Source organism: Hypanus sabinus, chromosome 6, assembly GCF_030144855.1.
Source record: "Hypanus sabinus isolate sHypSab1 chromosome 6, sHypSab1.hap1, whole genome shotgun sequence".
NCBI classification, from domain to species: Eukaryota; Metazoa; Chordata; class Chondrichthyes; order Myliobatiformes; family Dasyatidae; genus Hypanus; species Hypanus sabinus.
The window spans coordinates 169,205,549-169,219,975 of NC_082711.1; the positions used below are offsets into that span (position 1 = coordinate 169,205,549).

General features: G+C 40.7%; 1 protein-coding gene and 1 long non-coding RNA gene across 6 annotated transcripts in view; both read right to left on the bottom strand.

Annotated features, from left to right (window-relative positions):
• The window catches only part of nlk2 (nemo-like kinase, type 2), a 141,866-nt gene extending 127,775 nt beyond the window's left edge, over positions 1-14,091 (bottom strand). For 2 of the 5 annotated variants that reach the window (XR_009512843.1, XM_059973468.1), the window contains exon 1: positions 13,224-14,090. Coding sequence is in view for 4 of the 5 variants with exons in the window: in XM_059973468.1 (XP_059829451.1) it covers positions 13,224-13,795 (572 nt within the window). In the remaining variant the exon portion in view is untranslated. Of the gene's footprint in view, positions 1-13,223 lie in introns of all 5 variants that reach the window. The other 3 variants (XM_059973470.1, XM_059973471.1, XM_059973467.1) reach the window with 2 other exon arrangements.
• On the bottom strand, positions 270-12,776 carry LOC132396089 (uncharacterized). Its single transcript, XR_009512856.1, has 2 exons — positions 12,414-12,776; positions 270-4,784 (listed from the first exon to the last, which is right to left on the bottom strand). It is a non-coding gene; the product is annotated as an uncharacterized LOC132396089 (long non-coding RNA).
• Positions 14,092-14,427: the final 336 nt, after the last annotated feature.

Sequence of the window (14,427 nt, forward strand, 5' to 3'; positions counted from 1 at the left end):
AATCTATTTTCATTGGTAAGCTGAAAGCATACTTGATTTATAGGATTCCACATTTTAGTTTAACCATAAAAAATAAAAATAAAGACATTTCTTAAGAACACTAGTATATTATAGATGCCACTTTAAAATCCAATTGTAGCTTCTGTAGTCAAGTGTTGGTATATACTAGACAACAAGAGAGGATTTTAATGCAATGGGCCTGTATGCTTTATCAATTTCACCAGGAAAAGATTTTAAATGAGAAGCAACATGAAAATTATGATACAACATTCAGGATAGACCAATAAATTTATTAAAGCACAACCATATAGTTCAAATTAAGAGGCAAGTTAATGGTTTAAAACAAGCAAAATCAAGGTTAACAAAAAAAATTAACTAATACTTTCAGTCAATTAGCCTAGTGAATGAAAACACTAATAAGTTATTCTTGCAGCACAAGAGGCCACTTGACCCATATTCTTCCCATCAGTGCGACAAATATTTCCTTTTACATTTAATTCTGACAGCTATGTTCACATGACTTTTGTTGGTTAACAACTTCAGATGCTTATTCCTGCATAAAGGTCTCTGTCATTAGACAAGATCATAAGACACTGAAGTAGAATTAGGCCATTTGGCCCATCAAGTTTGCTCCACCATTCCATCATGGCTGATTTATCCCTCACAACCCCATTCTCCTGTCCTCTCCCCATAACCTTTGATGCCCTGACTAATCAAGAACCTATTAATCTCTGCTTTAAATATACTCAATGACTTGGCCTCCAAAGCCACCTGCAGCAATGAGATCCAGATTCACTACTCTATGGGGGCTAAAGAGATTCCTTCTCATCTGTTTTCTAAATGGATAATGTGAGAAGTGGTCTAAAAACCAATCCTATGCAACACCACTAGTCACAAGCAGCCGCCAAGAAAAGGTCCTTTTTATTCAGACTCTTTGCCTCCTGCCAGTCAGCCAATCATCTAGTCTGAGGATGTGTCCTCTGGACCTAGACTCACCATTCTAGGAAACCCCTTCCCTACATCTTTTCAATATTTGATAGGTTTCAATTAGCACCCTCTCATTCTTCTAAACTCCAACAAGTACAGGCCCAAAGTCAAATGCTTCTCATAAATTAGCACTTTCATATCTGGAATCATTCTCGTTAACTTCCTCTGGACAAGCTCCAATGTAAGCACATCTATTCTTAGAGGGACAAAATTGCTCACAATACTCTTAGGTATGGTCTGACCAAACCCTTGTAAAGCCTCCATATTACATCCTTGCTCTTATATTCTAGTCCTCCCAAAATGAATACTAACATTGCATTTACTTTCCTGACTCAACCTGCAAATTAACTTTAGGGATTCCTATACAAGGACTCCAGTCCCTTTGCACCTGATTTCTGAATTTCCCCGTCCCCCGTTTAGAAAATAGTCTACAGCTTTATTCCATCTACCAAAGTACACGACCATACATTTCCCTACACTGTATTCCATCTGCAGCCTTCTGCTAACTCCTTGTTTTCCTCAATACTACCTGCCCTTCCACTTATCTTTGTATCATCCACAAACTTGGCAACAAAACCATCAATTTCCTCATCCAAATTTTGAGATAATATGACAGGTGGTCTAAATACCGACCCTATGCAACACCACTAGTCACAAGCAGCTGCCAAGAAAAGGCCCTTTTCATTCAGACTCTTTGCCTCCTGCCAGTCAGCCAATCTTCTATCCATGTTAGTATCTTCCCTGTAAAACCAGGAATACAAGGTTCTCTTCTTGTAAGCAGCCTCATATACAGCATCTTGTCCAAGGCCTGTTGAAAATTCAAGTAAACAACATCCAATGTCTCCCCTTTGTCTATCGTGCCTATTATTTCCTCAAAGAATTCTAACAGATTTGTCAGACAAGATTTCTCCTTAAGGAAACTATACTAACTTTGGCCACGTAACCCGCAAACTCATCCTCAATAATAGACTCCAAAAGTTTCCCAATCACTGAAGTCAGGCTAACTGGCCTATAATTTCCTTTCTTCTGCTTGCCTTGCTTCTTAAGCAGTGGAATAACAATTGCCATTTTCTAGTCCACTGGAACCATTCCAAAATCTACTAATAATCTTTCAAGAATAATTAATGTCTCAACAACTTTAAGTTCTTTCAGAACACAGGGGTGTAGTCCATCTAATCCAGGGGATTCATCTCTCTTCGGCCTTTTTAGCTTTCCAAGTATTTTCTCCTTAGTAACAGCAACAACACTCACTTCTACCCCGGCACACTTGAATTTCTGGCATTCTACATCATCCACAGTGAAGACTGATGCAAAATACTTAAAAGTTCCTCCTCCATTTCTTTGTCCCCCCAATACTTCCACTCCAGCATCATTTGAGTGGTCTGATAGCCACTCTCACCTCATACTTGAATAAAGCTTTCAGCATCTTTTACATTGTCTAGCTTCCTTCATATTTCAGCTTCTCTCTTGGTTCTTTTAGCTGCCTACTTTTTTAAAATCTAAATCTTCCCAATCCCAATTTCCCATTAATTTTTTGGGTTTTTAAATATACACCCTCCTACAGTGCTGTCTCTGACTTCCTTTGTCAGCCACAGTTGCTTATCCTCCCTTTAGAATCCTGCATCTTCTGAATTGCTCCAAGAAACTCAAGCTATTGTTGTTCTGCCATCAGCCCTGATTGTGTCTGCTTCCAATCTACTTTGGCCAGCTCCCCTCTCATGCCTCTGTAATTCCCTTTACTCCACTGTATTACTAATACATCTGACTTATCTTCTCCCTCTCAAAGTGCAAGGTAATCTCTATCAGATGATCACTGCTTCCAAAGGGCTCCCTTACCTTATGATGATCAAATTTGTTTTACTACACAAAACCCAATACAGAATTGCCTTTTTTCTAGTGGACTCAACCACAAGCTGCTCTAAAAAGCCATCTCATAGGCATTCTACAACTTCCTCTTAGAAACCAGCAACAACCTCATTTTGGAACACGAATGAATCTGCAGATGCTGGAAATAAATAAAAAACACAAAATGCTGGCACAACTCAGCAGGCCAGACAGCAGCTATGGGAGGAGGTAATAACGACATTTCAGGCCGAAATCCTTCATCAGGAGTGAAGTAACATGGGATGGCCGAGGAGGGGATGGGGGGGGGGGGGGGTGGGATAAAGTAGAGAGCTGGGAAGTGATAGGCTGGAGGGAAATGGGCTAAGGGGAAGGTGGAGAATTATGGGAAATAAAAGAGAAAGAAAGGTAGGGCTGGGGAGAGAGATTATAGTGAGGGGGGGAAAGAAAGAATCAGACTAAACTAATAGATAGGGATGGGGGCAAGGGTGGGGGGCAGGGATATCAACAGAGGTCAGTGAGTTGGATGTTCATGCCAGCAGGAAGGAGGCTACCTAGGCGGGAGATAAGGTATTGCTCCATTGACCTGCGTGTTGCCTCATCTTGTGTGTCCATGGCCTCCTCTACCATCATGTCGGAGTGGGAGTGGTCTGTGGAATTGAAGTGTGGGGCCACAGGGAGATCCCGCCACTGCTGGAGGATCGAGTACCAGTGTTATGACCTCATTTTCCCTAATCTACCTGCATATTGAATTCCCCCACGACTACTATAACACTTCTCTTCTATCTCCCATTGTGATTTGTATCCCATATCCTGGCTATTATTTGGAGGCCAGTATACTATTCTCATCAGGGTCTTTCTACCCTTGCAGTTTCTTAACTCTACTCACAAGGATTCTACGTCTTCTGCTCCTATGCCACCTCTAAGGATTGATTTCAATTTTTATTTAATATAAAAAGCACCCCACTGTTTCCTCGAAGCCAAACAGGTACATGGATGCACAGTAACTGAAATGCTTCTGTGCTCACAGCCTTTTCTGTTGCACAGCTGGAATTTTCTTCTATATATTTTTAATATCTAATCACTTGGATTATAGATTTACTGACAATGAGTAAAAAGAACAACAAGCTTTTCAGAATCAAGTTTAATAGCACCAGCATATGTCATGAAATCTATCTTTGCAGCAGCAATAAAATTACAGTTAAGTATACATCAATTAAATGAAATAAGTAGTGCAAAAAATAGAAATAAAAAGTAGTGAGGTAGCACTTATGGGTTCAATGCCCTTTCAGAAATCCAATGGCAGCTGGGAAGAAGCTGTCCCTGAATTGTTGACCGAGTGCCTTCAGGCTTCTGTAACTCCTGCCTGATATCATCAACAAAAAGACGACATAACCTAGGTGATGGGAGGAGGGTCCTTAATGATGGATGCCACCTTTTTGAGGCATCCTGGAAGATGTGCTGGATACTACAGAGGCAAGTGCCCATGACAGAGATGACTAAGTTTTCAAATCTCTACAGCTTATTTTGATACTATGCAGTAGTCCCACCTCCATACCAGATGTTGATGCAATCAGCACATCGGCAGAAAGTTGTGAGCATCTTTGATAACATAGCAAATATCCTCAAATTCCTAATGAAATATACCAGTAGATGCTGTTGCACCTTCTTTTGACCCTGTTGCTATTGCAAATACAACCAATTCGGAATTTGGAAAAAAATGACTAAAAAACTCAGTTATGAACTTTGATGAAAGTATTGCCTCAAATATCACAGCAATACTGTGATTACAAATTGTCAAAACTGGTTCAATTAGAACATTCACTGATACATTGAACTACGTGCTTAGAAACAAAGAACTTGGACTGTCAATCTTGTTTACATCATTGGAACTTCAGGCTTCTAGGGCTCACTGCAAATATGGATTCAGTCTTACGAATTCAATCAAATGTAATCTAGAAACAGACAATAAATGGAACATTAGATCATCCAAACAAAGAGCAAGATGCAGATGCAATATTAATCTGGATGGTGTTTACAGAGTGTTTGTAATTAAGGCAGGAGAGAAAAGTCTACAAAACATGAAAGATTTTCCTTTGTTGTAATGTTTCATTATACTCTTCCAATTAATAACATCAAAAGGTGATTTTTAAATTTATTATAAATATTCATAGTATGCATATTACAAAAGTGCTGTGCAGTTTTGCAGCTTTCAGGCTGTGTAAAAAACTTCCTGCTCAGGACAATGGGTGGTCTGCAAAGCTGTAAAAAAAAATTAGAGGATGGTCTGCAAAGCTATAAAAAAAAATTAGAGGGAAATTAGAGCCCTCCCCTCTGCCTACCTGTGTGTCCTTTCAATACAATGTGTATACTACAATGTTAAGCCCCCAACTATGCTTTTCTTTCAGTTACAACTCAATGATGTCCACAACATAGCTGCCAATGTCCACTTGCACTACAAGATCCATCTTATTGCATGTACTGCACGTATTCAAATACAAGACCTTTAGTTCTGTATTCATCACCCTCTCAATTTTGCCTCGTTGCACTTCAATGCATCACACTGATTACAATTTCTGTCCATCCTTCCCTAGTCTCACTACACTATATTTCTGCTCCAACTGCCCCATCACTTGTTCCCATCACCCCCGCCCAAATTAGTTTAAACCTTCCCCAAAAGCTAGCAAACTTACCTGCAAAAATATTGGTCCCCATCGAGTTCAGGTTTAACCAGTCCTTTTTGTACAGGTCAAACCTTTCCCAATGATCCAGAAACCCAAAACTGTAGCAGTTCCTTAACCACTCATCCAATAAATCATCCTAATCTAACCCTCACTGGCACATGGCACAGGCAGCATTAATTTTGATTAAAAATGATAACAGCTTTCAGTTCTCCCCTTCAAATACTTGTTCCAGAAGAGAACAAACTCAACTTCTCCATCTCACACGAGCTTTTCATCCCTAGCACAATGTTGAGAAAATTCACAATCATGATGGCATTGACATCCTTCTAGACTGGGAAAACAAAGTCAGCCAAATATCAAACCAGAGAAGTGGAGTTTTCCAAAACTATCTTTTACACTCATCCCCAAATCCACTAAAAACAAAAAATCAGAGCAGCCTATTGAAACTGCTCTGCCACTCAGTAAGATCATTGCTGACCTGGCCACAGAGTCAGTTCTACCCCCCCCCCAAAATAATCTTCAATTCCCCTGTTATGTAAAAACATGTGATAAATGATTTAATGAGGTACTTTCTCAGACAGAATTCCAGATTCCTCTGGGAAAAGAAATATTTCATCTGTGTCCTAGAGATTTTAAATATCAAAAGTGATAAGGACTAATAAGCAAATGTATCAAAACCAACACTCCTCCACCTTAAAAATTGTGAATATGACCTCAACTACCATATCACTGAGCCTTCTCCTAAAATGCATCATTTTGCTCCTGTTGAAACCAACCCTCTGCAGCACCGAGATGTTCAATTAAGTTCTGAACAAGTCCTTAAGTCACTAAAAATATCATGTAGTCAACTTTTTTTCCAGCCCTGATGAAATGTCTAAAACCTCGACCATTTATTCTTTTTCATAGATGCTACCTGGCCTGCAGAGCTCCTCCAGCAATTTGTGCGTATTACTTCGATTTCTAGCATCTGCAGATTTACTCTTGTATGCAGTCATCAAAATTTAATAGTACAATGTTTTAAAATGTTAGCTATTCTATAAAGTCAATTATAAAATTGGAAAGAATTTTGATTATACTTTGTCACATGGTGTGAGCAGAATCATCTGCAGCTTAATGTGAAAAAGACTAAGGAGCTGGTGGTGGACCTGAGGAGGGCTAAGGTACCGGTGACCCGTTTCCATCCAAGGGGTAAGTGTGGACATGGTGGAGGATTACAAATACCTGGGGATATGAACTGACAATAACAGGACTGGTCAGAGAACACTGAGGCTGTCTACAAGGGGCAGAGCTATCTCTATTTCCTGAGGAGACTGAGGTCCTTTAACATCTGCCGGATGATGCTGAGGATGTTCTACCAGGCTGTGGTGGCCAGTGCTATCATGTTTGCTGTTGTGTGCTGGGGCAGCAGGCTGAAGGTAGCAAACACCAACAGAATCAACAAACTCATTCGTAAGGCCAGTGATGTTGTGGGAGTGGAACTGGACTCTCTGACGGTGGTGTCTGAAAAGGGGATGCTGTCCAAGTTGCATGCCACCTGGGACAATGTCTCCCATCCACTCCATAATGTACTGGTTAGGCACAGGACTACATTCAGCCAGAGACTCATTCCACTGAGATGTAACACTGAGCGTCATAGGAAGTCATTCCTGCCTGTGGCCATCAAACTTTACAACTCCTCCCTCAGAGTGTCAGACACCCTGAGCCAATAGGCTGGTCCTGGACTTAATTCCACTTGGCATGATTAACTTATTATTATTTAATTATTTATGGTTTTATATTGCTATATTTCTTCACCATTCTTGGTGCGGCTGTAATGAAACCCAATTTCCCTCGGGATCAATAAAGTATGTCTGTCTGTTATACACAAAGATGTCCTCTATACCCTTAATTCAATTTGAAATTCTTCAAAACATTAAACATAACACTACTGCCTTAAGTACGCTTAATGTAAGGTTTGTTTACTTTTCTTCTAAACAGTCACTTAACTGATAGTTTAGTAAGCAATTTACACCAGCAAAAGTGAACAGCTGACAGTGGAAAGTATTTTTGACAATAGTCTGCAACACTTTAAATTCCTAAAATCATTTGAAAGAAACAACTTTAGATCCCAAGTTTAGGACATTACATAGAAGGGAAGAAATTATTTTAAACTAAAACCTTCATAAATTTGTAATGGAAAGTTAAGCCACAAAGCAAATTAACCTTATAAAAAAAACCTGAAAATATAGGTCAGTCATCTGTGGTTAAAGTGCTACAATCTACAGTGTAGAATGAAATAAATATTGCTTGCACAGATGAGATTTTTAGAAACATTTAATCAAGAAATGCAAAAAATGTTTATAATTCTTGGTACTCCCTCAAGACACAAGGATCAGATCAAAGCAAATCTGAATGGAAAAATGCAGCCGATTGTTTTCCACAGAAATTTGCAACAAATTATAACTTAGAAAATAACAATGGCATTGTAAAATATACAGATGGGCACTTCAGCTAAGAATTAACATATTATAAATTACTCATCCTTGAAAAATTCCAAAGAAAAATGTGGTCAACAATTACATCTAAGATCACAGGAACTCTCTGGATTACAACTGACCCAACTCATCCTCATCCAAATTCTCCCAATTTTAAAGCATTGGTCAAGTTAATAATAGACGTTTCATGTTATTCCCCAATAGATGGTCAGGGTATATATCACATCAGATGAAATGAAAGAATTAAAAAGATATGACTTTTATAGAAACCTTTAACTTATGGAGAACCATTGGTAAATTGGTTTACTACTGTCACAAGGAACCGTGAACTATTTTGCATGCCATCTTTACAGATTTCATTACAACAGGGCACTGAAAATAATAATGCAAAATCAAGGACCATCATATGTTGAAAGATTGGAGCGACTGGGCTTGTATACACTGGAATTTAGAAGGATGAGAAATTATTGATTGAAACATAAGATTATTAAGGGATTGGACACGCTGGAGGCAGGAAGCATGTTCCCACTGATGGGTGACTCCAGAACTAGAAGCCACAGTTTAAGAATAAGGGGTAGGCCATTTAGAACAGAGATGCGGAAAAACTTTTTCACCCAGAGAGTGGTGGATATGTGGAATGCTCTGCCCCAGAAAGCAGTGGAGGCCAAGTCTCTGGATGCAATCAAGAGAGTTAGTGCTCTTATAGAAAGCGGGGTCAAGGGATATGGGAAGAGGGCAGGAACAGGGTACTGATTGCATATGATCAGCCATGATCACAGTGAATGGCGGTGCTGGCTAGAAGAGCTGAATGGCCTACTCCTTCACCTACTACTATTGTCTATATAAGTGTTACAGTTAGAGAAAGTGCAGTGCAGGTAGCCAATAAGGTGCAAGGCCATAACAAGGTAGATTGAAAGACCCAGAGTCAATCTTATTCATTTAGAGGACCAATGAAGTTTTTCTAAGGTTGTAATAGCCAGGGGGTGGTAATGGGGACAAACTCCCACTATCTATTAAATGCTCACAATGGCGTGCACCTCAGATAGCTTCTGACAACCAAGACCTTGACAACCAAGTGCTTGGCATGGCTCAGTTATTAAGCCCAGCAGAATAGCTTCACTGACAGAAGGAGCAAAGGTGAGTTACTGGTGCCTTAAAACAGATAGGGCTCATCAGCCATAGTTGGCAGTTCATCTAAAAGGAAAACTGATATCAAACCTCTGCTGCCCTGCAGCTAAACCCACTCATGGGGAAGGCTTCATGAGTAAACTCCAAAAGAAAAATCTGGATCTGGAATCGAAGTTGACTAGCAACTCCTGCGAAGCTGCTGGTGTCAAATTGTACTGGTTTCTCCCATCCTTTTGGGTTCAATCAGTGCGTGGAGAGGGGGAAGCTTACTACATGGGCAACTGCCCTCGCTTGCAGTATCTAGACAGCTAAAACATGACATCTATGGTCAACTCTGACCAATGAAGGCATCAGAGAAAAGTTTTATAACGGAGTGATCAGGAATGAAACCCTTACACAAGCTAGGAGTTTAAGCGAAAAGCCATCTTGCATCTCAAGAGCTGCAACTAAATTCATTAATCTGATGATGTAGGCTGAACAATAAATTTGGATGGACTTCTCTTCAATGTAAATGATTGCTTAATACATTGACTCTCGGAGGGGACAGTTTAACGCATTTTAAAATCACCAATATAGTACTTCACAGTACAAGTCTATATCATTTGTCAAGGTCTTGGAATGGAATCCATAGGCAAATCTTCTAATACTGAAACCTAAAGTTGCCCCTTCTGGAATATGGAAAATAATAAGGGAATTTTTATGAATGGAGGCTAATAAAATGAAAAGCAGCTATAAAAGATTTGCAAAGAGCAAACAATGATCAGGTTTAAATACCAATGACTGATTGAATTTTACAAGGTTTCAGGCCACATTCATAGATTGAACCCAAGCGCGTTTGAGAAAAAAAACAAAATTCACTCAATTCACAAACACATTGCCAACAAGAATTTGTTGCCAGTTATGCAGGAAAGTGCTAAGTGAACCTTGGGGGGGGGGGGGGGGGGAGGGGGGGGAAGAGATGATTGACTGAATGCCCACTGTGGAATAACAAAGGATTATTCTCACTGATTATATGATCTGAGGGGTCACAAGTCTATCACTAAAAAGGTACACAGGCTGTTATAAAACCTGTTTCATAGGAATAATGAGAATATGCAATTCTTGGCTACAAAAACTTTGTAACAGTGTGCTATACTACATCTCAAATGAACAATTTGCAAGTAGAACTGTAACACTGAATTTCTTCCCTGAAGACATGAATGAATGGAACTTCACAATTGCTGGAAGTCCATGAACTTTGTTTAATTGTACAAACAGATTTAAGGTAGCATGAGATGCATTTTTTTTAAACCAAAATTTTAGCCGTGCTTGAAATTTGTAGCTTTTAACTTGCCACAGTCAAAATTAATGTGGAGACCAGACCCCATCCCCATGCATCCCAGATCACAAGCTTGTATATCAAGAAAGCAAGAGTTAACAATGCAAGGATTTAAAAAAAGTAAACTGTTCCATTAAATACACAAATGCTGCTTTCAAATATCACTGATAAAAGTGCTGATATATTGGAGAACTTTATCCATTGAGATACAGAAAAATAGTACAACACTGATTTTACTAAAAAGGCTGCAATTATATCATAAAGAGTTTGAACTCAGCAAATAGTGGATTACTGTTAATTGGGCCATCAATTAATTGGGGCAGCTGCTTATTTGGGAGAACTCTTAAAGAACAAAAATCCAGAGAATAGTTATAATTCCCTTCACTAGTTTGGGATACCAGGCTACTTGATTAGGACAGGTATCATTGGCATACAGTTTTTAAACTAGTGTCAGACACATGCACTTGAGTGGCCATTACAGACTACACCATGCTTAGAACAAAAAGTTTTTAAATAATGCCAGTTGCTTGTGTATAAAAAGCACTTTTTGTCACTGATAGTGGCCAAGAAATAAGTAGCAAGACAATTCAGAATGGCTGAACTGCACTCACTTCGGTTTCATGCATTCATATTTTCAGATGCCAGAATTGGCCAGAAGTGAAAATGAAATAATTTCACTAGTTTACACAAACACGAGGAAACCTACAGATGCTGGAAATTCAAGCCACACACACAAAATGCTGGTGTTTGTAATTTCAGCATTTTGTAATTTCACTAGTTAGCAACTATGAAGAACGTGAAGGTATTTACAGTCACATTAAATCCTACAATGAAAATGATATTTTGTAGGATGCAATTGCTGATAACATTGCATCCAGTCACTCCAATAAGTACACTAATTGCACTGGTTGTCCTTATACGGTTCAAAGAACGCAGTATCTTCCATCAATAACTATTAGGAACCAATATAGGTATTATAGATATTGATAGTGTACTAATTTGTTCTGATTTCATTAAAAATTCATATTTCACATTACTGTTAAACTGTCACTTGTCTTTTAACATTTGACAACTTCTATGAAGTTTTGGTTATTAGGACACCCACCTAATTGGGCCAAGTATTGGTCCCAATGTGTACCATTTAACCAGTATCCACTGCATTTACAAGAGCAAAATTTCACCTATTGAAAAAAGCCACAACTTCCAACTGCAGCACTATAGCTGCAGATCGTTCAAAATAAAAAAAATGCAATTCAGTATCATTAGTGAAGCATTCAATGGCTATTCTTAAAATAATTTTCAACCTCAGTACTACCCTTATTGTAATTCCTCTTCAGTGCTCATTTTATAATTTAACAGACTTTATTCAATTGCATATTTTCACCAGTGAAATTGAAAGGATTAAGGGCAAAGGGCAATAGTGATGATGTTATGCTAATCAAACTTTTACATTGATTACCCAATTACAAGTTAAAAACTGGACTGAGCTAAAAAAAACAATTCAGTTCATTGGCTGAACATTGCCACTGTCTCAAATACAAGATTTCTAATAAACAAATAATTGCCCATCAATAATATGTGGTTACTCTTACACCAAAATTACTCTGCTATGTTTAAAAATAAAAAAAGTTCAAAGTATAAAGTGACAAACAAAACGAGTACATCGTCTGCAGGAATCCGAAATTCCTAATATACACCAGATATGCAACTTGACTCAGGATTACTCATTTAAAACTAGTTTCTTTGCTTTTCAGTTATCAATTACTTTGTATTTCAAGACTAAATGTCACACCTCAAATTTGCTAACGCCCTGCAACACCGTCTCGATTATGAAACCACAATATTTTCTGAGATTACTACAACAGCGCTAACTCTTTGGAAACCGAATTCATGTGACCAGCTGAGATACACCAATGAAAACAAACATGCATCATTTACTTTATGGAAAGTCACAAATTCACAGGCCTCAAGTAATTTCACCTCCATTCAAGAACTGAAACCAGTCAGAAATGTCGATTATTTTTTTCTTTCCAACACATAAACGCGCGTAGGTATTTCTTCCAACAGCTCTCTGCATTGAGTGCACTAAAAAGTCCATTTAAACCAACAAAGTATCGTGTCTCACACTGCCCACAAAATATTGCGTAACGTATGACAACCAAAAAATTCCGAAATCAATTTCTCGTAGCTCAATGTTATGCATTGCTACATGCTTCAAGATAGAAGGTAACAATATTAATCCAGTATCTTTTGCAACTTCCATTACTGTAGAAAGATTTCTGCAACTAGCAAGAGCCAGCAGTAATATGCAACTTAAAGCATATTAATGTGGGTCACTTTTGCTTTAGCTGAACAAGAAAAAGCAAAAAAAAATTATTTGGAAATCAAGACCTCTTGCAAAGCTTTAAACTTCGAATAGAAGAATCCAACATTTTATTTATCAATGAACTCTAGACTTTAATAGGTTATAGCGTCAAAATAACTAGACCCCAGTCCGTTTAAATTTTCAATATATTCAGCAAAGCACTTTGAAACTATGACCCTCGCTACCATGCCAATTACACCATTCGAACTCACCTAATGCAATATAAATTATCTAAAACTATCAAGTTCAGTGTCAAAAGAGCATAGCATACAAAGTTAACAAATACCAGCTGGAGATGCAAAACACATAAAACAGAATTGGTACAGAGCACCTGCGAAATTTTACAGCGCTGGTGGAATATCCAAAAACGACCTGCTGTGCAAACTCTTAGCAACAGATCATGCCAACTCTCGCCTCGTACCTACCAGACTACTCCGAAGGCTCCATATCCGATGGGTCTGTCGGGCTCGATGTCCAGCTGATGTGCCTTGGCGGCGGCGGCGGCGGCGTGAATTTGCACCGTGGCGGCGGCGGCGGCGGGCGCCGGGGACGGGAAATACGGCGCTTGAGCCGGGTTCAGCATCGCGGCTGCCGCCGCCGCCGCCGCGGCAGCAGCAGCAGCGGCGGCGGCAGCCGACGAGGAAGAAGAGGACGACGACGACGAGGCGGCGGCGGCGCCGGAGGCCGGGTGGTGATGATGCTGGACCGGGTGTACCGCTGTACCGATGCCGCCTCCTCCTCCACCGGCGCCGCCGGCAACACCACCGGCGGCTCCGGGATGTAGATGGTGGTGGGAATGCGACTGAGGAGGCGGCGGCGGCTGCTGCTGCTGGTTGTTGTGGTGATGGTGGTGGTGGTTGTTGTGATGGTGGTGGTGATGGTGGTGATGATGGTGGTGGGCGGCCCCGGCGCCGTTATAAGCCATCAGCTTGGCGACGCTCTGGCGCTGCTGGCCCGCCGCCGCCGCCACCGCCGTGCTGGTGCCGCACAGCGCCATGACCAACGGACGCGGCGCGCGCCCGGCTCGCGCCCTCCCCGGCCCCGGCCCCGCCTCGGCCGCACTGCCCTCGCTCCGTGCCGACCCGCCGCTTCCTCCTCTAGACCATTTTCCAGCAAATTCCACCTCCCCTCCTCCTCTCCTCGCGGCTCTTCCTCGGGAAACCCCTTTAATCCGACTCCTCTCAAAGGATAAAATTACGGAGCACTTTCACCTCATACATGAGGTGGACGTAGGAAAGTTTTTAAATCCAACATCCATAAAGGAAGCGGATTCTTTTCCCCCCTTTAAACCCCCCCACCCACCCGCCCCCCAAACTAGCAACAGCAGTGAAACTAAACACGGAACCTTCGAGCGGCCGGCAGTCCCACCCCCGCCGATTGCTCCCTCCCCTCCCGCTCGGCTGCCGGACCGCGCGCATCCTAACACGGTGGTCGGAAGCGCAGCCACCATCCCGCCCTTAAGCCGCATCCTCAGCTCTTATTGGCTGACCTTGGACCTGATTGATGAACCATCCGCCCAATAGAGGTGCACGCTCCCTGGACGTCCAGGTATCCAAGCGTGCTGCAAGGGCGGGCGTTCGCTTGAGTTTTTTTTTCTTTTAAGGTTAGGTTGAGCGGGCACAAAGGGCA